The sequence below is a fragment of the Chaetodon trifascialis genome, chromosome 10 (assembly GCF_039877785.1).
Source record: "Chaetodon trifascialis isolate fChaTrf1 chromosome 10, fChaTrf1.hap1, whole genome shotgun sequence".
Taxonomy (NCBI): domain Eukaryota; kingdom Metazoa; phylum Chordata; class Actinopteri; order Chaetodontiformes; family Chaetodontidae; genus Chaetodon; species Chaetodon trifascialis.
Window position 1 is genome coordinate 27160271 of NC_092065.1, and position 27772 is coordinate 27188042.

The 27772-nt window shown below is 42.0% G+C and overlaps 1 protein-coding gene across 10 annotated transcripts; it reads left to right on the forward strand.

Annotated features, from left to right (window-relative positions):
- Positions 1 to 1425: 1425 nt before the first annotated feature.
- On the forward strand, positions 1426 to 26845 carry cnot1 (CCR4-NOT transcription complex, subunit 1). Of its 10 annotated transcripts, none has more exons than XM_070971493.1 (49): positions 1426 to 1541; positions 3127 to 3421; positions 3556 to 3663; positions 5257 to 5355; positions 5726 to 5794; positions 5904 to 5958; positions 7876 to 8079; positions 8236 to 8404; positions 8871 to 8997; positions 9831 to 9941; positions 10097 to 10267; positions 10463 to 10590; positions 10949 to 11189; positions 11383 to 11502; positions 11796 to 11918; positions 12028 to 12179; positions 12426 to 12576; positions 12711 to 12924; positions 13357 to 13497; positions 14034 to 14158; positions 14342 to 14628; positions 14712 to 14790; positions 14928 to 15173; positions 15319 to 15459; positions 15542 to 15721; positions 15825 to 15941; positions 16030 to 16140; positions 16360 to 16437; positions 16816 to 16993; positions 18362 to 18516; positions 18675 to 18971; positions 19141 to 19281; positions 19665 to 19769; positions 19954 to 20073; positions 20355 to 20549; positions 20663 to 20805; positions 21453 to 21561; positions 21704 to 21873; positions 22038 to 22269; positions 22357 to 22605; positions 23342 to 23505; positions 23890 to 24007; positions 24109 to 24210; positions 24472 to 24645; positions 24789 to 24938; positions 25040 to 25220; positions 25472 to 25604; positions 25690 to 25824; positions 25918 to 26845. In XM_070971493.1, the coding sequence occupies exons 2-49, from the start codon at positions 3320 to 3322 to the stop codon at positions 25994 to 25996; spliced, it is 7179 nt and encodes a 2392-aa protein (XP_070827594.1). In that variant the 5' UTR covers positions 1426 to 1541; positions 3127 to 3319; the 3' UTR covers positions 25997 to 26845. The 10 variants fall into 10 exon arrangements, with proteins under 10 accessions (XP_070827594.1, XP_070827598.1, XP_070827592.1 ...); XM_070971497.1 differs by having other exon boundaries at positions 18383 to 18516; XM_070971491.1 differs by having other exon boundaries at positions 14712 to 14789; positions 14918 to 15173.
- Positions 26846 to 27772: the final 927 nt, after the last annotated feature.

Below are 27772 nucleotides of genomic sequence, written 5' to 3' on the forward strand. Positions count from 1 at the left end.
CCCTGGTTTGATTCCAGTTGGAGACCTGTGGCATGTCATACGCTGCTCTTGCTGTCACTGTTTTTTGGTCTTTGAGGTCTGCTCATAGACATAACCTTGCTGCAATACCTGGATGCCTCTGGGTATCATCTTCTTGCAGATAATGGAAATAAAACACTAGTCCTATACAGTAAGCATATTCAATTCTTTCTTCTCAATTTTTTTTGTTATCTTGCTTTTACACTCAATGATTAAAAAAATACTGTCACCAGAATAACATTAACTTTTCTTTTACGATATAGAGTTCAAAATCTACCTATGAGGCCATGAGGGCAGCCAACCCGATTGTCCTTTCAGATGCTGTCAAGCCAGAAGTGGATGCCTTTGCTGTTTAAGAGAGGACAGTGTCTGGCATATGCCAAGAAGAGCAGTGCAGAATGCAGTCCTATGTCCAAAGAGAAAGCTGGGACCATGTGACATTACAAGTACTAAATCCCATCCCCGTTTGCCTTAGCTTAATGTGAGTTTGCAACATTATGCATAAAGGAAAGAGATCATTTCTGCCCGTTTAGTACCAGAAGCTGCTCCCTCACTCTTGCTAATGATTGTGTGAGTTAAACACCAACACCAAGGTGTTCATATCTCTGCAATTTAAAGGGTCTTTTTGTGCTTTGTTTAAGAGGAACTGATGAAAACAACTGAGGGAGAATATCAGGATCTGTTTATTGTCCATTTATAATGTGCCTTTCAATGAATAGATGCAACATGTAAGACAAGAGAAATTGCTTTACCATGTTTGAATTGTCTAGATTCCATCTTTTAGCAGTCCCTTGTTCGTCATTTAAACTGCATTGGTATGTAATTAATTGTATTGCCTCTAACAGTCACCCCTGATTCATGTAAATGCAAAAAGATCCTGCATGAATAAAAACATTATATTTTTTCAACATGTGTGGTATTCCAAGTTAATTTGTCTTACTCTTCCATACAGTTGGGAAACTTGCAAAAACACAGATTATGGTCAAAATAAAAACATCCTGGTCAACTCCCACACCCTGCATACAACGGCACTTAGTGCCACATGCTAAGAAATAGCATTCAACTGTTTTGAGAAGCTCAACGTCCTCCTAGCAAGAGTACTCTGAGAATCGAGTGTAAAATTGATGGAATGACCCTTAAACCCTTAGTTAAGACTTGATTTAAGAAAACACAGATGCTCCTGTGGTTTCCATTTTATGTTGACCCGGTTTCCGTCAGTATGACACAAAATACTCGTTCATCTTGTGTGCATGAGAAGAAACAACAAAAACATGGTTCATTTTCCACATAAATTGAGTACAATATGGTAATTGAATAACCAGGTGTCCACTGGAGAGCACCTTGCGTTTGTGTCGCGCGGATAAACTCATGCATCCGTCTCGTGAGCGCGCCACGGCGGTGACAGTCGCCATTTTATTTTGAAAATCAAACTGAACTGGAGGCACAACGATCCTTCCATTTCGCTAAGTTTGTTGAAGGAAACAAGAAGGCATGAACATTTGAATTACTTTCTTGGGAGCACGGTGAGATTGATACTATATTTGGGAAACAGCCGACGATAGATTTATATAGAACACACAATTAAAGATATCAATACAGAGAATGGACTTTAGCTACCACCGCGGTGAAGGTGTATTAGCTGAAAAGCAGCTGTCATATTGGTGCCATCAAGAAACTAATAATTCCTCAATTCAGCAACGTCTCTTGTTAGTCCTATGTAGTTATATGTAACTATATTGTGAAATTGTTGGTAGACACGACATGGACATCGGCTAGCTGTAAGGGTTACGCCTCATTACAAGATAGTTAGTGTTTGCAACTAGCTACACCGTTAGCGATTCCATAGATTAGTCCCAGCCCGTACGAATGAGCTAACGTTAACAAGGTTATGCTAACGTTAGCTGGCACGATCGCGCAAAACCCATCCGCAATACTCGCGGCCTTCGGGCTACTGATCAGGGTATGTTTAACGGTTTCGAAGCCCCATTAACCGGATAGGTAGTTAGTAAGTCGTTTAAAATTACTAAAAAATGTGTTTTTGCCGGTTCATACACGCGCTTGAAACGGGCTCGTGTTGCAAACGTTAGCGTCACGTAAATGCTAACGTGATAGCATTGGCCCGTAGCCTACAGGGAGTTGGTAATATTTCACAGAGGTTAATGGTAACGTAGATAAAGACCACAGGTAGGTTATGCTGATGTGAACAGTGTATATGTTAGAAAGGCCGAAAGCATGACTTGTTAAACGATAGTGCATTATAATTATTGTGGCTAAGTTTTATTAAATATTAGTTAACATGTTGGCCAACGTTTACTGAAACTTCTGCCTAGCAAGTGTTTACCAGCGTCATGGCGATTTTAACTTACGTTGTTAGGTTGCCTCACTTGCTACAAGAGTGAGGTCCCCAGTTGTTTTAAATCAATTAACTACCGTAACGTAACATATCTTTAAGACGTCTTGCCAAATTTTTGATTCCGCTCAGTGGCATGTAGTTTATAGAGTTTGTAGATTTGCTAACTTGCATTAGCTTGCTCTTTGTTTGAGTCGGTGAATCTAAGTGTTTTTGCCCATTAACCACGTGCAGTTCCTGGTTACTTACTTTTAATGCTGCGTACGTTTGTGGTGATTGTTAAAGTTGCGAGGGTCATTGTGTATTATTGTAAAGGCAGAAGTTGGTTACTTCTGTGTGCAGCTTAACTAGCTTTGAACCTGTGTGCCCGACAGTTGGGCATAGTCGAGGCCTAGTACAAGCTATTGGCCCGGCAAGTTTATATAATAAAACAGCAGCTCTGCGAAGACAGCGTACAAATAACATAGCCTAAACTCATATTGGCGGTAGTTTGGGACTTACATAGCAAACAGATGCTCCAACATCAGACCATAAAACATATTTCGCTGCACATTTGGGCGTGTTAAGCACACAGGCCTCAAAGCCTGTCACAAAATTTGTGTTGTCAGTGGATTGTAAATATTATCCTTTGCGACTGTACCACTACAGCACTCCAAGTTTAGTGCACCTCCTAAAGGAATTCATTCTTTTGTTTATCTTGTTCTTACTGCAAAACATTTTCTGCACATTTAAAATGACTCTGTTGTTCTTCATTACAGATGCTGCACCTGATTTTAAACTGAAGGACTCTACCAAGCAGCAGGAGCCACTGATTGGAAAACTCATTTGGAAGCCAACATTTTCACACCTTTTGGGGGGGGGGAGCAGAAGTAACCTATCACTGAAGTGACTAAAGGGGAATAATGGTGATTTTGCGCCGTGCTCGGCCGCCTGCTTCCGCCCCAACCAGCAATGAATCTTGACTCGCTCTCGCTGGCTTTGTCTCAAATCAGCTATTTGGTGGACAATTTAACAAAGAAAAATTACAGAGCCAGCCAGCAAGAAATACAGCATGTAAGTGGTAGCAAAGGCATCAAGCACTTAAAAGAAATCTGTCAATGGAGGTCTTGAAATTATGTGAAGTGTCTTATCATGTCCGCTTGTGTCCACGTAATGTACTGATGTTTGATGTTCTCGTGCTCTCTCAGATTGTTAATCGTCACGGTCCTGAGGCAGACAGGCATCTACTACGCTGTCTCTTCTCCCATGTGGATTTCAGTGGCGATGGTAAAAGCAGTGGCAAGGACTTTCACCAGGTAATTTTTGATAAGAAACACCTTGATGTCCTGGATCTATTTAAGGGTGTCCAATTTCCTAGGATATGCAGCCAGCCAGGTGACAGAAAATGCAGTAACATAATGTTCAAGCAATTAAGAATAAGCACTGATTTCTGGAAAATAAGTTACTGTTGAGAAGTAAAAGAGTATGAGACACTGATCCTTGCAGTGTTGCAACTTTTTTTTTTTTTTTTTTTCTTTTTTTTTTAACCTTATATTGACAATGGACAGCTTTACCCAACATGAACTATGGAGATCCAGGGAGAAATATCGGCTTGTAGCTGTAAATGGCTAACAGAGACAGGATGTCCTGTATGTACATAGCATATAGTCGAGCTTTTCAGGTGATGAGAGGTGCTGGCCTGTTGGACTCGAGTGATATGGGTGATTAAAAAAGCAGCTATGTGTTTTCAAGAATCTCAACTGTTGCTTAAATTCAAGAGCTTATTTAATGAGATAACATGCCATAGAGTGCACTACAAGTCAAGAGACCCCTTACACTCAGTACAGATAGATTTAATGATATTCTTTCCTTTTGCCAGCAAAATATGCCAGAGACTACAAGTGTGCCTGTGAGTTATTGCACCAGCGCCTGCAATATAGGCAAAGTTTGTTTGCTTGGTTGTATTTTTTCCTTTATTAATCAAAGTGACACATTTTCCATCAGTGCACAATATACCTGTGGATTATCTAGCTATCACAGAGTACAGAGAAACTTTATACAATTTCTGCCTTCACTTTCCGATTTGTTAAGCACCGATCATGGAGTTTGACCAAATTCTATAATGCGCATTAATCCAGCCATAGTAATGCAGTAAAAAAAGAAAAACAGTCACCATGTTATTGGAATACAGGTCTCAGACAAGATCTGATATATTGAACATGCACAAGTCACAACTTGGCAATCAAGTGATTTCCTTGGATTTCAGTGCACAGTGTGCACTTTTAAACTCTGTGAAATATTTAAAAAATGGCAACTGTTGGTGTTTGTCTAGGGCCCTATGAAACCCATTTATATTTTTTTCCTTTTTCTGTTTTATTTGTTCCCAAATTCCATGCTTTTCATTAAAGCCCCATTTCCCCAAAAGTTGCAAAACATAAATAGGTACAGAATATTTGTGGATTTGCAAAACATTGAAACCCCAAATTTAATTGAAAATAGCACAAAGACAACGTATCAAATGTTGAAACTGAGAAATTTCATTGTTTTTTGAAAATTATATCTTCACTGAGAATGGTGTGAAACTGACCTGCCTGTATGCCCAGCTTGTTGCCCATGGAAAATGTTTGGCGTCTTATGAAACGTAAAATACGACAAATGAGACGCAAACTGTTGAGCAGCTGAAATCTTTTAGTCAATGCTGACAATCAGTCACAATCCACAGATGTGCATAACTTTTTCTTTTTGTCTTATTTCAGAAACTAGAGAATTATGCACCACTATGCTAAAAGCAGTCAACATAGGAAAAACACTGCAGCAATTATGGTATCATTTTCATGACCGAGTAGACGTATGCCTAATGCATGTCCTGCCTCTGTTCTCCCTACTCTCTTCTTCTCATCTCCTCTAAGACACAATTTCTGATCCAGGAGTGTGTGTCGCTGATATCCAAGCCAAACTTTATCTCTACTCTGTGTTACGCCATTGACAATCCCCTGCACTACCAGAAGGTAAGATGCCGGATTTTGGATATTATTGCTGTGCTGGCTTGAATGTTTATCACCCTTGTTGATAGAAAACTTCTGAGTGGACTGAAGACATACTACTGGAGCAAGAAAGAAAATATAGTTTGCAAGTGCATGTAGAGTCTTAAATTTCAATTGTCAGAGGTTACAATTAGCCAAATCAAACACCTACATTTATCATTTCTACCTCTTTACAAAAAGGAACTGACTCTCAGTTGACATATCAGGATGTAACTGAGACCTCAACTCAGACACCCATACATGTAGGGACATTTTGCAGATTGGTATGAATAGAAAAATTACTGTGAATATATAATCTTTATGAAGGTGCTTTGAAGGTGAAACTGTCTTTCAGAGTTTGAAGCCATCAGCCCACGTATTCACTCAGCTGAGTAAAGTTCTTAAGCTCAGCAAGGTCCAAGAGGTAAGCCACCTGTGCGACGGAAGTAATTCTGAACCATGTAATACAAAATACAGACTGTCACACAAGAGTCAGACATTTGACATTTGAATGTATTTCATTTATTTCCCAGGTGATATTTGGTCTTGCTTTGCTCAACTCCTGCAACGCAGACCTTCGTGGTTTTGGTAAGTAATTGTAATTGGAGTCTGACATATTTAAACCTGTCGCAAACAAGATCTGAAACTAGGGCTGTCAACAAATACTCTAGATTTGACTTTATATTCGAGTTGTGTAAACATCTGTACAATCGACTGGGGGTGGGGGAGAGAAATCAAATACAAGCTGTCACCCATGGAATACGGGTGAATGATATGTTCAGTCCATGTTGGATGTTGCATTTGCAGACTATCACCATGGAACAAAAGATTTTAGGAAATGAAGCAGTCGAACAGCATGGATGTGCTGAAAAATGTCTTGAGTTTTACACATACCGCCAAATATCTTCTTTTATCTTACATCTCTAATAGTGTTTTGTTTTTTGGTCATAGAAATAACCTATGCATTAGTAATTCAACAGAACCCTAACGAAATCAAAAAAATAATGCGTCAAAAGTAGTTAGTGTCCACAGTGAATGTCCGCAATCTGCACTTATTCAAAGGAGAAACTGGAATAAACTTTGTCAGTGTCACTGGTAAGCATCATGAACAGTTTAAGCACTGTTTCGACTAAAGTATGTAATAACTGATCATTTGTCCTTGATTGAAGCAAGATTTGAAATTCACAATCTGGACGAACGTTCAGTCTGTACAGGCCGGAAGTGTGTTTGTGGCGAAAGTGAAGATGAAAAAATTAATGTTACTTATTGGTAAGCTTGGTTTGTACATTTAATTGCATTTCAAGAATAGTAGTTGGCATTCTCCTTTACCAAAAATTACATTCAAATTTTCCCTAAAAGAAACAAACTCACAGGTTTGAACAATTTGAATATCTTATTTTTGCGCAATTTGGAAACCAATACAATGAGAGCCATGCTACTTTTATTTTATTTCAATATAAATGTTTTTTAAGAGATCTGCATACTTGCACATTATAAAATAAATAATGTCCTCTACCGTGTTGAATTCTGTGCTTGTTACAGCTCGACCTAAATTTAATTTTCAGTTAAGACTTCTATGTCCTGGACAAATGAGAGTAATTTAGGTCAATTATTATCTGATTGTGGACCCTATTTTCCCATCTTTTTGTGTCCAAGTGACTAATGCAGACAATAACTTTTTAGGTTTTTTCAGTATTGAATGAGAGCGCAGCAGCCGGCAGCCACAAAACATGCTGCAATTTAATCCCTCCGGGTGTTGTGCACTGTCAATTTATGTCCACTAGAAGTGTTTGTTTTTGTAACTGACAACATTGGACAACATTATGGAAAGGATCCTCACAGAGATACCTTCTTTTGTTTCCCCAGAAACAGCTGTTCTATTGCTCTCACAAAAGCCACCAGACACCATTCAAAAAACTGTGATTTTATCATTGCAAAGCTCATTCAAACATGACAAAAACAAAATAAAACTCACCGAAACCTTCTTGGTTAGTCCTCCCAGTGTTCCAACAATCATCACTAACTCTGGTTTGGTTGAAATAAACTCTCGATTCAGCGAATCAGAAGAAGAGCAAGTGAGAGGGCGGACCTCATAGATGCAGCGGGGAAACAGCGTGCTGACCCGGAGGGTCTAATAACTCAGGAATTATTTTCATGGGGAATTATGACAGGAGAGACTTAAATATGTAGGATTTTCCTGATTCAAAAAGACAAAACAAAAGAGTGATTACTGTAGAGTACGAACTGGTTTTGTGACTCCTACTGTGAGTGCAGCCACTGCTGTTTTTATTCCCCCCTCAGTCCAGTATTAATTTCCACCATCGACTGTATGGATTTTCTAACAATTTGACCATAAATTTGAATTTTTGTGTGACCTGAAATAATTGTTGACCACTATAAAAAGAAGACATTGTGTTTTTAGGGGGGGTGGTTTGTCAGTACAAAGGACAGTGTAAATATAAGCAAGTCTGGTTTCTTAATTAGGTGTTTCTGACTGTTTCTTAGCTGCGCAGTTCATCAAGCAGAAACTTCCAGACCTCCTGCGGTCATACGTTGACGCGGATCTTGGAGGAAACCAGGAAGGTGGCTTCCAAGACATTGCCATAGAGGTCTTGCACCTACTGCTCTCCCATCTACTGTTTGGCCAGAAGGGGGCCAGTGGGGTGGGGCAAGAACAGATTGACGCCTTTCTGAAGACACTTTGTCGAGGTATGGGGGATAAACGCAAATGTGTTACCAACATCTGTGTCACATCCGTAAGCTTCTCAAATACCTACAGTTGAAAATATGAGGCTTTGTCAGACTGAGTGGAACGGGTACAATCTTGTGCCACATTTGTTTATTTAATTGTGTGCTGTGTCTCAGATTTCCCTCAGGAGCGCTGCCCTGTGGTGCTCGCACCACTGCTGTACCCTGAAAAACGGGACATTCTCATGGACAGGATTCTGCCAGACTCGGGGGAGTTAGCTAAGACCATGATGGAGAGTTCTCTTGCAGAATTCATGCAAGAAGTTGGCTATGGCTTCTGTGCAAGGTGAATATATTTTTAAATTCTTTTAAGCTACATCCACAACTAGCTACTACACTCAAATATATTTTTAAAATCAACCTTGTGTTTACAGAACCCTTTTTAATGTAAATCCAGTGAAATCAGTGTAATCATGTCAGAGACAACTTAAGGTATTTGCAGACTGTGCTAAACTGGATGCGAAGGTGCTGATGCCTATTAGTTGACTGACAGACTGAATACAAATCTCAGACAACTTTTGTCATACTGCACAGTTTTGCAGTTAAAGTGGAGGTGTAGTAGTAACATGTTTTGCAACAACAGACGTGTTAAAATGGGGAAAATATTAGAGCTAAAAGCTCAGTGTATGCCTAGTTGATGAGTGTTTTGACTGTGCTGTCACTAATATGGATTCGTTGTGATTGTTGTTGATATGTGAATTTTTAAACGTGATGGATCATAGTCAACACTGACTATCTGTCTGCCTCTCCAGTCTAGATGAGTGCAGAAACATAATCCTCCAGTATGGAGTGAGAGAGGTGACAGCCAGCCAGGTAGCCCGGGTCCTGGGCATGATGGCTCGTACCCACTCTGGCCTAACTGATGGCATCCCACTACAGGTGAGTTTGCTTATTTGATGCAAAGGGCACTGCAGGCAGAAGTCTGGGTTTTACTTAGTTTCATTAAAAAATATCCACAGATAATGAAAGGCGTAGGATCAATTTGAACAGACTTTCACTGATTTTTATGTTACCTGGATCTGCTTGGTTAACTTTGTCTTTGTTCTACAGTGGATTAATCAGAGCTTTTAGCTGGCAATACGTTCATATGATTCAATTCAATTCAATTTTATTTGTATAGCGCCAAATCACAACAGAAGTTGTCTCAGGACACTTTCCATATAGAGCTGGTACAGACCAAGCTCTTTTATCTACAAAGAAACCAACAATTCTATAATATGAAGATTGTGAAGAGCAGCTCAGACTTGCACATACAGTGAATGTTCTGCCTGTAAAATCATAACTTTGCAGGGTAGGAATTACACCTCAGCCAAATGGCCCGTGCTGTGGAAACTCTGGGTGTGGCCATAATACGCCTTCTACAACACTGTGTTTGGTGTGGCCTGTCTTGAACTGGCCATTATGCCCTTAAAGTAAAGTTGCAGATTTCCTCATTTAAAACTACATGCGATCCAGCAAATGCAGAAACTCATGAATCCCAGTGTCTCCGTCATCATCATGGCCTAAATTAGAATAAAATGCTCCATAAAGCTTGAAAGTTTCTTAATGAATGACTTTGTAATATGAAAAGAGTTGCTCTTGTGTCATATTGCAATCATTTAATGCAATAAATTTTAATATTCAGAATGTTGGGTGATGTTGTTTTGAGTTCACAGGGTTCTAAACATTTCAGTCAGAGCTTAAATTTTCTTTTTCTTTTTTTGCTCTTACAGTCCATCTCTGCTCCTGGAAGTGGTATCTGGAGTGATGGTAAAGATAAGAATGATGGCTCACAGGCCCACACGTGGAATGTTGAGGTTCTCATCGATGTTGTCAAAGAAGTGGTAAGTGAACCATCAATTATCTCAAGATTCAAGATTGTCATATACTTGTAACAATGTAACATCGTCACTAGTAATGACATTTTTTGTGCTTGGTGCCACCGGGTTATTTTCGAAAACTAATGAGCTTTCACTCGTCTTTTTTGTCTTTGCTCTAGAATCCCAACCTGAACTTCAAAGAGGTGACATACGAGCTGGACCACCCAGGTTTTATAATCCGGGACAGTAAAGGCCTGCATATAGTGGTGTATGGCATTCAGAGGGGCCTAGGCATGGAGGTCTTCCCTGTTGATCTCATCTATCGGCCATGGAAACACGCTGAGGGACAGGTAACTGACCAATACCTGCTCCATCAGGACGATGTGATTTCATGAGTATTTAATCAAAGTAGGAAAGTTGATTGGATGAAGTTGTTGCTATCAAACAGAAGTGAAATTAAAAGATTAAGAAAGATCAGTACCCAGTAGTAATTGTAGCTTTGTATTCCCTCTTTAAATGTCTGACTGCTCTCTTTCTGTTTTTAGTTGTCCTTCATTCAGCACTCCTTGATGAGCCCAGAAGTGTTCTGCTTTGCTGACTACCCTTGCCATACTGTCGCCATTGACATCCTTAAGGCCCCACCAGAGGACGACAACAGGGAGATTGCCACCTGGTATGGAGTGTGGCCATTATGTTGAAGGGTGTAACAGTTGGTTATTTCTCCTTACTGGGTATAGTTCTGAAATACACAGACCTTGTTTTAACAGTGCCAGCAATTATTTCCTATTCCACATGCCATTCAGCTGCCAAGCAGTGCATTACCGAGTGCATTCCTCAAATATATCATGATGATAAAAACTTTATTGTCAAACATGCATTGTATGGATATGCTTCTCTCGGCATATTATAGCAGAGGCATAGTCGGACCGACTGCCTTTGGATCAGTGTAGATTTTCTTGAGGTTACAGGCCTGATGCTTTTGTGTAGTGGTGCTACAGTGTGTTAGACTGATTGTTTCCGTCTCCTCACAGGAAAAGTCTGGACCTGGTGGAAAGTCTGCTGAGGTTGTCTGAGGTTGGCCAGTATGAGCAAGTGAAGCAGCTGTTTGGTTTTCCAATCAAGCACTGCCCAGACATGTTGGTGCTGGCATTGCTGCAGATCTCCACCTCCTGGCACACACTGCGCCATGAGCTCATCTCTACCCTAATGCCCATCTTTCTGGGCAACCACCCTAACTCTGCCATTATCCTTCACTACGCCTGGCATGGACAGGTTGGTGTTAGAAACTGTCTTGCGGATTTGAAGTCAAGAGCTTGTTTTTTTGTTTTTTTTTTGTCTCATATACCTTTCTGTACCTTGAAGATTATTTGCTGTCTTGGTTAGTTTCCCATTAAGTATTGTGTTTTTGTCTTGATTATATTCTTTTAGAACGTGTACTTATAAAACCTGGTGGTTATTTTTCCAGGGACAGTCTCCCTCCATTCGTCAGTTAATTATGCATTCAATGGCTGAGTGGTACATGAGAGGGGAACAGTACGACCAGGCCAAACTGTCTCGCATCCTTGATGTGGCCCAGGACTTAAAGGTTGGTCAGAATAGACTATCACTGATATGTGGACTTCTCTGAAATTAAAACCCTAAAGCTAAAGCAGAGTAACCAGGCAGTAGTACTGTGGCACACTAGTCTGTTGCATTGAATAATATCCTTCCATGACTGTTAACTGTTTTTTTAGTCAACATTACACTGAAATAAGACAAATTGGTGGATTCAGGGGCATATATGCCCTGTGGTGGTCGTAGCTTTATCTGGAACAGATTTAACATTTTTGTGAAGGTCAGTAAGCCAGCTTGTTTTTTGTTTCGTTTTTTCCCCTGCAGTCTCTCTCGATGTTGCTGAATGGTACTCCATTTGCCTTTGTAATTGACCTCGCTGCACTTGCCTCTCGCCGTGAATACCTCAAACTTGATAAATGGCTGACTGACAAAATCAGAGAGCATGGAGTAAGTCTTCCAATTCATTTACGTACCGTCATTCTCAGATGTTTGTCATTGTGTTTTGAGAATTCTGCCTTCAGAATACTGTATTTTACACGAGTTTTGTGTTGGTTAGGAACCTTTTATCCAGGCGTGTGTGACATTTCTGAAGAGGCGTTGTCCATCCATTATGGGGGGTCTGGCTCCAGATAAGGAACAGCCCAAAAGCGCCCAGCTACCCCCAGAGACGTTAGCCACCATGCTGGCCTGCCTGCAGTCCTGTGCTGGGTGAGGGTCTATCTGGCTTAGTCTCCATCTCTAAATAATTAGTTTACCTGTTTTTTAAATTAATTGTCTGTCAGTTTTGCTCAGAGTGAATTCCAGCTTTAGTTGTACGTGATGGTATTTTGACCATATAAGACTGATCATGTTAAGAATGTGTTGTTTATCACACTAAAGCTATAGACATTCTCTCCCTTCCACACAGTGTTATCTTTTTTTAAGATTTAAGATTTGTTTAACTTTTTTTCTCAGAAGCGTGTCCCAGGAGCTGTCAGAGACAATCTTGACCATGGTTGCCAACTGCAGCAATGTAATGAATAAAGCCCGGCAGCCGCCCCCAGGGGTGATGCCAAAGGGACGTGCCCCCAGCACCAGCAGCCTGGATGCAATCTCTCCTGTACAGGTATCGTCATGTGAAAACAACATCATGCATCTGCAGGAAAACTTTAAAATGCCTTTTCACGTTAGAGAATTTGTGTCAAGAGAACCGATCTGTAGTCTTGACCCTGCCTCATTCTCTCTCTTGCTCTTCTGTAGATGGATCCTCTGTCTGGCATGGGCTCCTTGAACCTGGGGGGCACTGCCACTTCCCACACTCAAAGCATGCAGGGTTTCCCAACCTCATTGAGTTCAGCTTTCAGCAATCCCCAATCCCCAGCAAAAGCTTTTCCACCACTCTCCAACCCTAACCCCAGCACACCATTTGGGGGCATTGGCAGCCTGTCCTCGCAGCTCCCTGGTATGGACTCTGGTACTATGCTATTTTATTATTTTAATATTAGACCAACAGGCAAGGCTTATGTCCACACTAAATCAGTCATAGCAGTTAGCTTCTGCTCTATCAGAACATTTGACTTTGATCTCCTTTAATTGGGTGAAAAATGAGAATGGAACAATTCATTGTGGATACACTGTTGCCAAATCAGAAATTTGTGTGTACAGTATGTCTCCGCAAACTATGTTAGGATTAAATTCTTTACTTTATTAGTTTGTCATCTTGTGAAATTCAGAAAAAGCTGCTGGAAAACATTTTAAATTTGGCTTTCACCCTGTATGGCTACTGAATAATTAAACATATTAAGCTGAACCAAGTTCAGAGGGCAAAGGATAGCAGCAGTAGGAGTTCAGAAAGGGTTAGTTAGTTATGTGCATGGAAATTATTAATATGTTGTGTTACTTGCAGGTCCCTTGGGCTCAGGCATCGGCTCTGGTATTGGCTCTAGTCTGGGGATGCAAACAGTAAACACCGACCCTTTTGCCAGCAGGAAGATGAGCACACCAGGCCTGAACCCACCTACCTTTCAGCAGAGTAAGATGAAGGCCTGTAAGTGGTGGTCGTAGTGGTGTGACTGAGAGCCCCGCCCTGCGCTGCTCAGCACTGTATTTCCTCTGCAGTCACAATGACTGTCTCGATTCGCAAACTTATTTGTAATGCACCTTAGAGTGCCTCACAAATACAGTTTACAATTTCATTAGTCTTCATCGAAAACTTTTAAGACTCGTGCAGTTTAAAACCTCTTGTAAACACATAGGAGTATGATTTAACTTTCTCTTTCATTTCATGTCATCTAAACGTCTAAATTTTTTTTAGCATAGAGGAAATACAGACCAGTCTTCCATTCCTTGTCTGCGTATGCTGACAGCCCCACTTGAGTGTAATTTGTCTACTTTTTGAGCATCAAAAAGGACTCTAACCTGACATAAGTTAGAGTGCTTTTTGATTCCTGGTGTGTCACTTGATTGCACAATGATTTTCACCAATGGGTTAATTACTTGGCTCATGTTCCACCAGTTTTGGATTACATCATTGAAGTAAATGTTGGTAATGGTTAAAAATGTCTCTCTCTACACTTGTTCCAGCTGACCTTTCTCAGGTGTGGCCCGAGGCAAACCAGCACTTTAGTAAGGAGATAGACGATGAAGCAAACAGCTACTTCCAGCGCATCTACAACCACCCACCTCACCCAACTATGTCTGTGGATGAAGTATGTAGTGACACCATTCATTTGTGTCTGGAAAAAGCACAAACTAATGAAAATCAAACTCACACAATGTTTCAGGCAACTGTTGTACTTTGTCCATATTCTCAGGAATGTTTCTTCTCTTCAAATTAACTTCTCTTCCTCTACATTATTGCCTCTTCACCCACACCCCCACCCCCCCACTAGGTACTGGAGATGCTGCAGAGGTTCAAGGATTCAACCATTAAGCGGGAGCGAGAGGTGTTCAATTGCATGCTTCGGAACTTGTTTGAGGAGTACCGATTCTTCCCACAGTATCCAGACAAGGAGCTGCACATCACTGCCTGCCTTTTTGGTGGCATTATCGAAAAGGGTCTTGTGACTTACATGGCCCTGGGCTTGGCCCTCCGATATGTTCTTGAAGCCTTAAGAAAACCCTACGGATCAAAAATGTATTACTTTGGAATTGCTGCCCTAGATAGGTTTAAAAACAGGTACGGGAATGTTTTTTTATGTAAAATTAGTATTAATATGACAAGTCATCTTGCATCATGTTAACATTCTCTCATATTTTTAGACTAAAGGACTACCCTCAGTATTGTCAACACCTGGCTTCAATTGCCCACTTCTTGCAATTTCCCCACCATTTGCAAGAGGTAATCAGGTTTCCTTAATTTATCTTTCCTCACCATTTTGAAGTCTTATTTTGTCCCAGCTTTGACTACAGAAAATGCATCTTACATACAGATGAATTAAATTTCGCTCTGCACCTTTCAATATCCTGTGTGTGCAGTATATTGAGTATGGCCAACAGTCACGGGACCCTCCGGTGAAGATGCAAGGCTCCATCACCACCCCTGGCAGTCTGGCACTGGCACATGTCCAAGCCCAGGCACAGTCGCAGCAACCTGGTGCCCCCAAAGCTCCACAGCCAGGTCAGCCCAGCACTCTAGTCACCACCACAACGACGACAACCACAGCAGCCAAGACCACCACCATCACAAGACCAACACCCAGCAGCTTCAAGAAGGATGTTCCTGTGAGTTTGGCTTTGTTGATATCTTAACACCTCAAGATATGCCTTGTCAGTCCCTCCACTGGGTATATGTTTTTCTGCACGTAAAATGAATGTACTGTTACAAACTTGCCTGTTATAAAGGTAATTGTTCTCGTTCTACCTGCAGCCCTCCATAAACACAACCAACATTGACACCCTGCTGGTGGCCACTGATCAAACTGAGAGGATTGTCGAGCCTCCAGAGAATGTCCAGGAGAAGATTGCTTTTATTTTCAACAACCTTTCTCAGTCCAACATGACACAGAAGGTAAAGTGCAATAGACAAAACATAACTCAAGAGCCTTACTGAATCACAGAAGCTTCTCTAAAACCACATTTTCCTTCTTCAGGTTGAGGAGTTGAAAGAGACTGTGAAGGAGGAGTTTATGCCCTGGGTGTCTCAGTACCTGGTGATGAAGCGTGTCAGCATTGAGCCCAACTTCCACAGTCTCTATTCCAACTTTCTGGATACTCTGAAGAACCCAGAGTTTGTCAAGATGGTCCTCAATGAGACTTACAGGAATATCAAGGTACAGTAGTAGGGGATAAGATGCTAACTTGAGGGCTTTAAAATCAATTCTGCATGGTTTTTGAAATACTGACACTTCTCTCCCATGTCTCAATTTCTTTTAGGTTCTGTTGACTTCTGACAAGGCAGCTGCCAATTTCTCTGATCGCTCACTGCTGAAGAATCTGGGCCACTGGTTGGGCATGATTACACTGGCTAAAAACAAGCCTATCCTTTATACAGTAAGAATTTGTTATGTTTTTAGGTGTTGTTGTTTAATTACATGGTGAGTCTCTTGTCAGCTTGCATATATTTCTCTCCTTTTCCGAGGATCTGGAAGTGAAATCTCTGCTATTGGAAGCTTACGTGAAAGGCCAGCAGGAGCTTCTGTATGTGGTTCCCTTTGTGGCCAAAGTGTTGGAGTCCAGTTTACGAAGCATGGTGAGTGACATGCATGTAGACCAAGAACTGTCATGTCATTGACAGTACCTCATACTACTGACCAGTATAAGATACCGTGCTGTCACATTCAGACAAAAATAACAACTCTGTATTTCTCATTTCTAGAAGTGATTTGTACTTCCCTGATTCTGCTGTTTGAGGTTCTTCTGGATTCTTCATAGTGGTTTTAACTTGATGTGTGTGTCTCTGATGTGTTAGGTCTTCAGACCTCAGAACCCCTGGACCATGGCCATCATGAATGTTCTTGCTGAGCTGCATCAGGAACATGACCTCAAGGTAATGTATTATTCTTCCTATGTATCCGCTTTGCCTCAGGCAGATCTTGGCTGTGCTGGCCTTCTAACTCATACTTAGAAAGGCTACGGCTTAACATGTTCTGGTTTGGTAACAGATATGAGCTAATCATGACACAAAATAGTAATGTATTTCACTAAACTTCCTGACTTAAATACAGCAATGTCTAACGTTGTCAGATCATATCATTGTCCACAATTTGATCATTATTTATCACTTTCCAAATTCCCTGCCAGGTTTATTAACTATTCATGTGAACCCATTGCCGTCATGGGCACAAACCAGCATTCCACTTTCAGCTACTTAAACTGAACATTTGTGAAAATATTGCTCATATTATTCTTCTTTACTTTACTGCAGCTGAACCTAAAGTTTGAGATTGAAGTTCTGTGTAAGAACCTGTCTCTGGACATCAATGAGCTCAAACCAGGAAATTTGCTGAAGGACAAGGAGAAGCTGAAGAGCCTGGAGGAACAGCTCTCTGCACCAAAGAAAGAGGCAAAGCCTCCAGAGGAGATGTTGCCTGTTTCTACCACAGGTGGATGCTCTATATTTTCTTTATTGTGGTGCTGCTTTAGTACTGTGCATCTGAATTTAGAAAGATTTGAGCTACAACCTTAATTTAAGTTACATATGTTTGTCAGTTTAGCTTTTAACCCCTTACAGATAACTTATTTTTTTGTCATCTCGTCCATTGACGCAAAAGCTATGTTCAGGTTTATACTCATATTATACACTACAGCAACGATTTTTGTCAATTGATGAATGAATCAATTAACGCAAACCATTTCAAGATACAGTCACGATGGGAGGCACAAAAACATCAGACAAACAACTGACTGATCAGTCAAAATTTTAAATATTTGGCTGTAGCACAAGGCAGTTTGTTAAACGGCTGGAGAGCAGTACGATGAGTGTCTGCAGGCAGCAGTGAAGCATGGTGAAGGTTTCTTGCAAGTTTGGGGCTGCGTTTCTGCAAATGTTGGAGATTTGGTCAGTATTAAGGGTGTCCTCAGTGCTGAGAAGTACAAGCGGATACTTATCGATCATGTGATACCATCAGGGAGGCATATGATTGGCCCCAAATTTATTCTGCAGCTGGACAATGACCCCAAACATACAGCCAATGTCATTAAGAACTATCTTCAGCATAAATATGAACAAGAAGTCCTGGAAGTGCTGGTATGGCCGCCACAGAGATCATCCCAGATCATTGAGTCTGCCTGGGATTACATGAAGAGGCAGAAGGATTTGAGGAAGCCTAACTCTGCAGAAGATCTGTGGTTAGTTCTCCAAGATGTTTGGAACAACCTACCAGCCGAGTTCCTTCAGAAACTGTGTGCAAGTGCACCGAGAAGAATTGATGCTGTTTTGAAGGCAAAGGGTGTTCACACCAAATACTGATTTGATTTAGATATCTCTAAATTGAAAAAAGAGATTTCTCTCTAGATTGTCCTGTTGTTGGAGGACACCTAGATATACCATTACAGAAAACATGAAAATATTCACTTTCTCTTGTATTATTGGTTTTTATTAAACTCGGACTACGGTAAGGCTTCATGGTGTGGTCCCATAATAAGTCCCAGAAACCGTCATCTGCAAACATCTGTTTGCAAAAAATACAAAAAAACAAAAAACAAAAAGAAAAACCTTGTACTTCAATGTGTCCAAACTTCTATTACTCAATGCCACTAAAACCCGCCCTCCCAAATAAGTGATATGTCAGATGGATGAAGTTTAAAACCCTTTAAAACTTGTTTTTTTTTTTGGAAATAAGATTGACATATTATCACCTGTGTAATCTTTTTAGTATTTGTCTCTGCTGCCTATGTGCTTGCTTTCTCTTTGTCTGAATATTGTGCTTTTTCTTGTGATTTTAATCAAATGAGCATTTTGTGACCAACAGGAGACTTTGTTCCATTTGCAGCTCCTCCCTCAACACCAGCTGCCACCACCACCACTTGCACAACCACTGGGCCCCCCACCCCACAGTTCAGTTACCATGACATCAATGTGTATGCCTTGGCAGGCCTGGCTCCACACATCAATATAAATGGCAGTGTAAGTAAAGGTCCTCTTAAATACACAAACACACACATACGTTCTCTTTTGCATCTGTTGAATTTTTTTTTTTTCTGTTGTGTTTTTTTTTTTGTGTGTGTGTGTGTTTTTTCCTTTCTTGATTTTTCTCTCACGCCTCCCCTGTTGTTCTTCTTTAGATCCCTCTGCTACAGGCGCATCCTCAGTTGAAGCAGTGTGTACGCCAGTCAGTAGAGCGAGCTGTCCAAGAGCTGGTGCACCCTGTGGTTGACCGCTCTATCAAAATTGCCATGACGACCTGTGAACAGATCATCAGGAAGGACTTTGCCCTGGATTCGGAGGAGTCCCGCATGCGTGTGGCTGCCCACCATATGATGAGAAACCTGACTGCTGGCATGGCCATGATCACCTGTCGGGAGCCACTGCTCATGAGCATTGCCACCAACCTGAAGAACAGCTTTGCAGCTGCACTGAGGGTAGGCTGAATCCCTGAACGTAGGCATGTGTCCATACTTGCTTGTGGTCCACAAGATAAAAAGAGACAAACCATAGAGAGATACTTTTCCTATTTTGTCCTCCCCTTTGTTTTTGTCTGATACCTTGAACCATTCCTGCTTTTTTAACTCGGGGTGTTTATTCCCTCAGGCACCAACCCCCCAACAGAGGGAAATGATGGAAGAGGCTGCAGCCAGGATTGCTCAAGACAACTGTGAATTAGCTTGCTGCTTCATTCAGAAAACAGCTGTGGAGAAGGCTGGCCCTGAAATGGACAAGAGACTAGCCACGGTGAGACTTTCAGAAGACGACCTCAGCAGTTGGAAATATAAATGTATTTTGTACTAAATGTTAAAAGTATCACCTCCGCTTGTAATATGTAAAAATTGATATGGCTGCAATAATCCCATATAGGTTTTTTTGTTGTGTGCAAATAAGTACAACTACTTCAGAAGTATGCATGTTGCTCTTGATGCACTTGACATTTTTATTGCCATGACTAATTAAGAGGTAACTGGTATACCTATTTACAGGTAGACTGCTCTGCTAGGATGTGTGGGGCTTAAGCAAGTGTAAATAGTGTCATTTTCATTGGGGTGTTTTTTTTGTGTTTTAATGTATTTCACTGAAAGGCAGTAGTGTGCAATTTCTTAAGTTTGTTTCTGTTCTTTTAGGAGTTTGAGCTGAGGAAGCATGCACGTCAAGAGGGCCGTCGTTATTGTGATCCCGTAGTCCTGACTTACCAGGCTGAACGTATGCCTGAGCAGATCAGACTGAAGGTAAGATCACCATAACATGCAGTAATGTAATGTATTAGAAAAAAAAAACAGTTACACCTAGGCTAGTTACACCTCTAATCAGTTACTGGATTTTTCAATGAGTCATTATCCAGCACTGTTTCACGCTGTGTACACTTTGAGGATACCATTTCTGTTAACTTAAAAATGAATTTGTGTATTGTAGGTGGGAGGGGTGGATCCCAAGCAACTTGCTGTCTACGAGGAGTTTGCCAGGAATGTTCCAGGTTTCTTACCCAGTAACGATCTCTCCCAACCCACTGGCTTTTTGGCTCAGCCCATGAAAGTGAGTGTTTTTTGTGTGATCCCAAAACTGAACTTAAGAGCTAAAAAGTCTGAAGAAGGTAATGCTGAAAAGTGAGACAGTACAAAGAAAAAAAAAAAAGTGATTATGAATCCTTTTTCTGGTTTGTGCTAATTCTGACCAACAGCAAAAAGATTTTCCAACATGATGAATTTAGTTGTAATTTTTCTGTTTGTTGTCAGGCCATTTGTGTCACAGATAGGTGTGCTGCTTTTAAACCTGTGGAACTTAATTCTTACATTTCTCTGTATTTCTGTTAACAGCAACAGGCATGGGCCACAGATGATGTGGCTCAGATCTACGATAAGTGCATGGCAGACTTGGAGCAGCATCTTCACGCCATCCCCCCTGCCCTAGCCATGAACCCCCTGACCCAGGCTTTGCGCAGCCTGTTGGAAGCTGTGGTCTTGGCTCGAAACTCCAGGGATGGCATCGCCGCACTTGGCCTGCTGCAGAAGGTAGGGCAGGTCCTTTTTATAGTTGGAGTTAAGGAAATGATGTGAGAGAAGCAAGGTTGAGGATTAATATATGCTAACCTGTGTTTCACCAAGTGGTTTTCTCTATTTTCCAGGCTGTGGAGGGGCTTCTGGATGCTACAAGTGGGGCTGATGCAGACTTGCTGCTCCGCTACCGGGAGTGCCACCTGCTGGTGCTTAAAGCCCTTCAGGATGGACGTGCCTATGGACCACAGTGGTGCAATAAGCAGATCACCAGGTGAGTCAGACACACATACGATTTCAGATCATTGTTTATCCTTTCACTACTGTCTTGAACTCCTTTTACCCCCACTGCTTTGAATGATATAAACTCTTTATTGGTGAGCTTTGGATTAGATAATTGAAGAATTAGGGATGTACTGATTCCCCCCCCCCCCACACACACACACCAAATACAACAACTTACATTTGGGTACTTGCTTGATATTGAGGACCGAAAGTGCTTAACAATCATTCCAGTTTGAACATGCCGTGGTTCTCGTCTCTTTCTTTGGTCAAAAGTCTCAACTGGAATTACATCTGATGCTAAAGCATCAGAGAAGCTCACTTTTCAGTCCACTCGTGAGTGTGAGGAAGTTGTTGGGAGCTCATATTCGGACCCAGATATTTCCAGTGGCTGCTTCTTCTCAGTGAGACTGTAGCATGTAGTACACGCTGTCCCAGCTGATGCGCTCGTCTTGCTGGCATCTCAATAGGCTGCTTAAGCTGCACCTGGATTTTCTTTCGTTTTAATCGCTTATCCTTCTCTTCCTCTGTTTCCCTGCTCAGCTGACCAAAGGTTGTCACCACATAGCTGTGAAGTACTGCTGTATACGGATGTATTGCAGTAGTTTTCTGATTAAAAATATGAGCGTTTGTTTGCAGGTGTCTGATTGAATGTCGTGATGAGTACAAATACAACGTGGAGGCAGTGGAGCTTCTGATCAGGAACCATCTGGTGAACATGCAGCAGTATGACCTGCATCTGGCACAGGTACGCATTACATGCTTCCACTTACAGTATTTTACTCTTTTATTTTCTTTATTTTATACTTTGTTTTTGGGTGTGGATTTGTGAATCGGGTAAAATTTCAAGTGCCATTTGCTAGCTGATGTTGATTTCTGTTTTCTTCCAGTCAATGGAAAATGGTCTGCACTACATGGCAGTGGCGTTTGCCATGCAGTTGGTGAAGCTTCTGCTTGTGGATGAACGCAGTGTCAGCCATGTCACAGAGGCTGATCTCTTCCACACAATTGAGACTTTAATGAGGACCTGTGCTCACTCCAGAGCCAATGCACCTGAGGGGTAAGCAACTGTGTTATTTCTTTTTGTTTTTCATTAGTTGATTTGTTTATCCATGTCCACCTAGAAATCCATGTCTAATCTTAAATCCTTCGCTTTTTGCCTAATTTGGTAATATGAGTGAGATTACAACTGACTCTCTGTCATCTCATTGTCCTCCCTCCCAGTCTTCCTCAGCTGATGGATGTTGTTCGCTCCAACTATGAGGCTATGATTGACCGGGCCCATGGGGGACCCAACTTCATGATGCACTCTGGGATTTCACAGGCTTCAGAATATGATGACCCTCCAGGCCTGAGGGAGAAGGCAGAGTACCTTCTGAGGGAATGGGTCAACCTGTATCACTCAGCTGCTGCTGGCAGGGATAGCACCAAAGCTTTCTCTGCCTTTGTTGGCCAGGTGAACATTTATCAGTTAAGATGGTCAAAAATCATGCAAGCCTTGCTCCTCATGTTGATCCTAAGCCTCCCTGTCTTCTTCCTCTAGATGCACCAGCAGGGCATACTGAAGACAGATGACTTGATCACGAGGTTCTTCCGGCTGTGCACAGAAATGTGTGTGGAGATAAGCTATCGGGCACAGGCTGAACAGCAGCACAACCCAGCAGCCAGTGCAGCCATCATCAGAGCCAAGTGTTACCACAACCTGGATGCGTTTGTTAGGCTCATAGCCCTGCTGGTGAAACACTCCGGAGAGGCCACCAACACGGTCACAAAAATCAACCTCCTCAACAAGGTATAGCAACATGACATTGATCACCTGTGAAAGAGCAGTCCAGACGTCTTGCAGAAAAGTATGTTTTGCTCGTTGTTAGTGAAATTCTGCCCCTCGCCTAAACCAAATAGGGTATTTCCAGAAAGTGAGAAGGTGTCTGGAAAAATGTGCTAAATGTGTGGAAATCTGGACAATGTGCACAGCTTATTCTATGGATACCAGCTGCAGAAGGACTGTTTTCAAGTTACTGAGAGTGACAGGTGGTGGTAATAATGGACCTCTTTTGCATCTCTGAAGTCTTCATTTGGCACGTTAATGCTTCCATTTGAAAGCAAGCGATGTCTCATGTGAGCCAGTTTTGTTTGTATGGAAGCTCTGAATAAAAGAAAATAATCAAATGTGATGTAATATGCTACAGTATGAATATTTCAAACTATTTAACACCGTGATGTATTAAGATATAAAATGTGATATAGAATTACATATACCATGATTGAAGGGCCGTATTGGCCACCTTAACTTACAAAGAATAGTCCATAAACCTGGGACGTGACATGAAGACTTACAATAACTGTCATTTTATGTCAAAACATCTCATAATCGTTCATTATGACTTGAAAGCCTAAGTGTAACTTTAATTATTAAATCTCAACCGCAGCGCACAGTATAAATGCCTAACACCTTTGCAGGTACTCCTGGCAGCCTTTAACTGGGCTGGTTGACTTGGTTCTGACTGAGTTCTCCTTTGTTCTTATAGGTGCTGGGTATCGTAGTCGGGGTGCTGATACAGGACCATGATGTCCGTCAGACAGAATTCCAACAGCTGCCGTACCACCGCATTTTCATTATGCTGCTGCTGGAGCTCAACGCCCCCGAACATGTCCTGGAGACGATCAACTTCCAGACGCTCACTGCCTTCTGGTGAGACATCGAGAGGCTGTGTTACCAACAGTGGTTTTACAAAGTGTTCCCGAGCCTGTAAAGTCATCGAGTTTCACTTTCTTACCCAATCATGATATGATCACCTGTTACCAGTTAGCCTGTTGACCTGTGGATTGTGCACCCTGTCCCAGCTTGTATGAAACATGTTGCTAATATCAAATTCAGAATTGGCAAAATAAGCGCTGATACGCTGATTTAAAAAATGAAGTCGATGAGGAAAAACATTAAATATATCGCCTTTGTACTGTTTTCATTTGAGTATATGCCACTGCTGACGCTGTCCTTGAAAGGAAAATGTTTTAAATGTTTGTGTCCGTCTGTGATTGCTGCACTTTTGGACTCACTCTTTCCTTTCATTCACAGCAATACCTTCCACATCCTGAGACCCACCAAAGCACCTGGCTTTGTCTACGCCTGGCTGGAACTCATCTCCCATCGCATCTTTATTGCCAGGATGCTAGCACACACGCCGCAGCAAAAGGTAGGCAAGAATAGACAAGACTATTTCATTTACACATTCACTGTCATTAACACACAAATGAATGTTGAATCTTGGCTTCATATGCTGATGTTGTCTTGAAGGGTTGGCCCATGTATGCACAGCTGCTGATTGATCTCTTCAAGTACCTGGCCCCATTCCTGAGGAATGTCGAGCTCAACAAACCTATGCAAATCCTCTATAAGGTGCTCTCTCTTTTTCCCTCTGTGTCCTTGTAGGAATAAGTGCTGCCTGTGTTAGCTGGCTTTGACACCAGTCAAGCCCATGTTTCTGTCATTTCTGTTGTTTGAACATTGCATTGAAACTTCATTTAGTCTTTTTCTTGTCCTATCAACAATCAAACTGAATGAGATGGTTCCAGACGGCAGTTGTTTCATTGATGTGTGCGTTTGATTTTAAATGTCTGGATGACAGAACCTAAAACTAATTATTATTGGCTGTTTTAGGGCACACTGCGAGTGCTCCTGGTCCTGCTGCATGACTTCCCAGAGTTCCTGTGTGACTACCATTATGGCTTCTGTGATGTTATTCCACCCAACTGCATCCAGCTCCGTAACCTCATCCTCAGTGCCTTTCCACGCAACATGAGACTCCCTGACCCGTTCACACCTAATCTCAAGGTAGAGATGCACACACACACACACACACACGCACACACACGCCTCTTGACATTTTGATTTGACAGTGTACAGAAAGGTTTCTTCAACCTTGTTTGAACTCAGAACTCTGACAAATGTGTGTTTTGTGAACACCCTGGTTGCAGGTGGACATGCTGAGTGAGATCAACATCGCTCCCCGAATCCTCACCAACTTCACAGGTGTTATGCCTTCCCAGTTCAAGAAGGACCTGGACTCCTATCTGAAGACTCGCTCACCAGTCACTTTCCTGTCAGAGCTGCGCAGCAACCTGCAGGTACGGCCATTGTCCATCTATTTGAATTTATTATTAGTATCATGTTTGGATGAAGGACAATGCAGTTTTTTGTTAATCTATCATGTTTTTTTGTCTCCAAGGTGTCGAATGAGCCAGGAAACCGCTACAACATCCAGCTGATCAACGCTCTAGTCTTGTATGTGGGCACACAGGCAATTGCTCACATCCACAACAAGGGCAGCACACCCTCCATGAGCACTATCACCCACTCTGCACACATGGACATCTTCCAGAATCTGGCCGTGGACCTGGATACTGAGGGTAGGGTGGCAGCGTACAGACCACATCAGGTTCTGTCAGATAGTTCAGTGCTTGGCCATTCAAAGCTTTACTCGAGCTCAGTCAGCACTAAAAAAGAAAGGCGAATGTCCTGTTTGTTGCATCTAAAGAGCCAAACGAGAGAAGCTGTTGGAAAATTTCATATAGTGTGTTTTTAGTGTTACCAACCAGATTTTAGGTCTTCAGCGTCGGCACACCGCTCTGATCAGGTCTGTGCTGTTTCGTCTTTTCAGGGCGTTACCTGTTCCTGAACGCAATCGCCAATCAGCTGCGCTACCCCAACAGCCACACCCACTACTTCAGCTGCACCATGCTCTATCTGTTTGCTGAAGCCAACACTGAGGCTATCCAGGAGCAGATCACCAGGTGAGATGACGTCTGATCTGATTGACTTTATTTCAGCACCACCGACTTGAAGGGAGTTAGTCAAAGCTTTCTCCTCCTCTTCCAGGGTTCTGTTGGAGAGGCTGATCGTGAACAGACCTCACCCGTGGGGTCTCCTCATAACCTTCATCGAGCTGATCAAGAATCCTGCCTTCAAGTTCTGGAGCCACGACTTTGTGCATTGTGCCCCTGAGATTGAAAAGTAGGTCCTGTTTGAGTCGTCGTTCTTTAACCTGTAAACTCTGCTGTTCCACAGCGTGTTCACATCCCGCCTCTCCTCTCTCTCTCTCGTCAGGCTGTTCCAGTCAGTAGCCCAGTGCTGCATGGGACAGAAGCAGGCCCAGCAGGTGATGGAGGGCACTGGTGCTAGCTAGCCTGTGTACCAGCCAGCTTGTAGCATCTGGAGAGACACCACAGCCTTGACCCAATCCCCCAGCACATACGCACACTTCCCTCTCACCTGTTGGCACTGGATAAACTGTCAGCCACAGTCGTTTGACGTGGATGAAAGGACTACTGCTCGTGGATCTAAGGAGTTAGATTTTTGTTTATCCCTTCGGGCTTGAAAAGAGATGGAGAGAATGGATTGAGTTGTTGTTGATTAATATGCTTTTTTTTTGATGCTTTTGATGTAAATATTGGAAAAAGGGAGCACAGCAGCATAGATACATGGACAGAAATGAACATGTCAAATAAAATTTATCCTGACATGTAAAGATATCGAAACATATTTTCACTCACTACCAAAGTTGCTTCCCTCCCACACAAATCCTTTTTTCTCACTTTGTTTTGCCTTCAGAGGCTGAAGGGTCTATGATCGGAGAATAGAAGCCACCTGCGACTTTTATTTGATTTCTTTTTATCCCTGAGCGGGACACAAAGGTGGAGTTCAGTCTCCCTGGTGGGGTTGGGTCTACTCCTGGTGTGTTGGTGGAGACAGTTTGCTGTGGTTTGTCCCTTTGAAACTGGTTCTTGAAGTCTCTCCCTGGCACTTGTAAATTGTGCAAAGTGATGGTGATATCGTATCTTGACAATTTGTACAAAGATCCAAGTTGAAGAACAACAATAGAAGGACCAATACAGCCCATTTTGTAACATTTTGAATGTTTTCTAAATGTATTGGTCCATGTGTTGTATTTTGTAGTCCTTTCTAGTTTGCCTTTACTTCTTGCTACTTAACTGCAGTATGCATACATAGAGGAAATAAAGCATTCAAACTGCAATGGATCTGTGTTCATTCAGGACAGCGCGGGGAACTGGATGATCCGAGGTGTTTGAAAACTGTTTCTGAAAGCAGTTCTAAGGTTTTCATCGTGTTTTACATCATCAATAATGGCACTTCTGTTTGTTGTAATGGCAGCAGGGTATTACAGACATGCCTTTCCCCAGCAATGTTTTCACCTCCTCCTGGGGGGTCCCCAGGTGTTTCCAGGCCAGAAGAAGTATGTAATCCCTCCAGTGAGTTCTGGGTCTACCCTGGGGGGTCCTCCCAGTTGGACATGCCCAGAAAGCATCCGAACAGTCTCAGCTGCTCTACTCTGAGCTCCCTCTGGATGTCTGAGCTCCTGTGGAGGAAACTCATTTCAGTTACTGGTCTGATGCTTTCTAAGTTCATGCCCGTAGGCGAAGGTTGGAAGGTGCAGTAGATGATGGCTCAGCTCCCTCTTCACCGTTACTGCTGATGCTGCACCATCACATGTTAACAAGATCCCTAGATACTTAAGTTGAAAACCCCAAGGAGAGACAACAACAACCAATCAACAACCTCAAGCCTTCCATGACTCCCCAGGACTAGAAAACCTTGTCCTTGTGACTAAAGTAGTGTAACTCCTTTCATGCAAGAACTGAAGCTCAAAGTGACACCAAACATGACACGCACCATTTTCCTTTTTGTAATATACAGGAAGTGCAGGTGTTCACAGGAACGTTTTCAAACTCACTGTGAAACAGACAGGAATCAAAGACCTGTGCAGAGAAACATCCTCCCTCAAGAAGGATCATTACACTCCTACTTTCCAAAAGGGTAGAAGCTACACTGAGAGGCTATGTATGAAACATGAAAACACACTGACAGAAGAAGCCTAAAACAGGGACAGAAAATAAAAAAACAAGGAGAATAAAAGTCAATACAAAAGTAAAAATAATGAAAA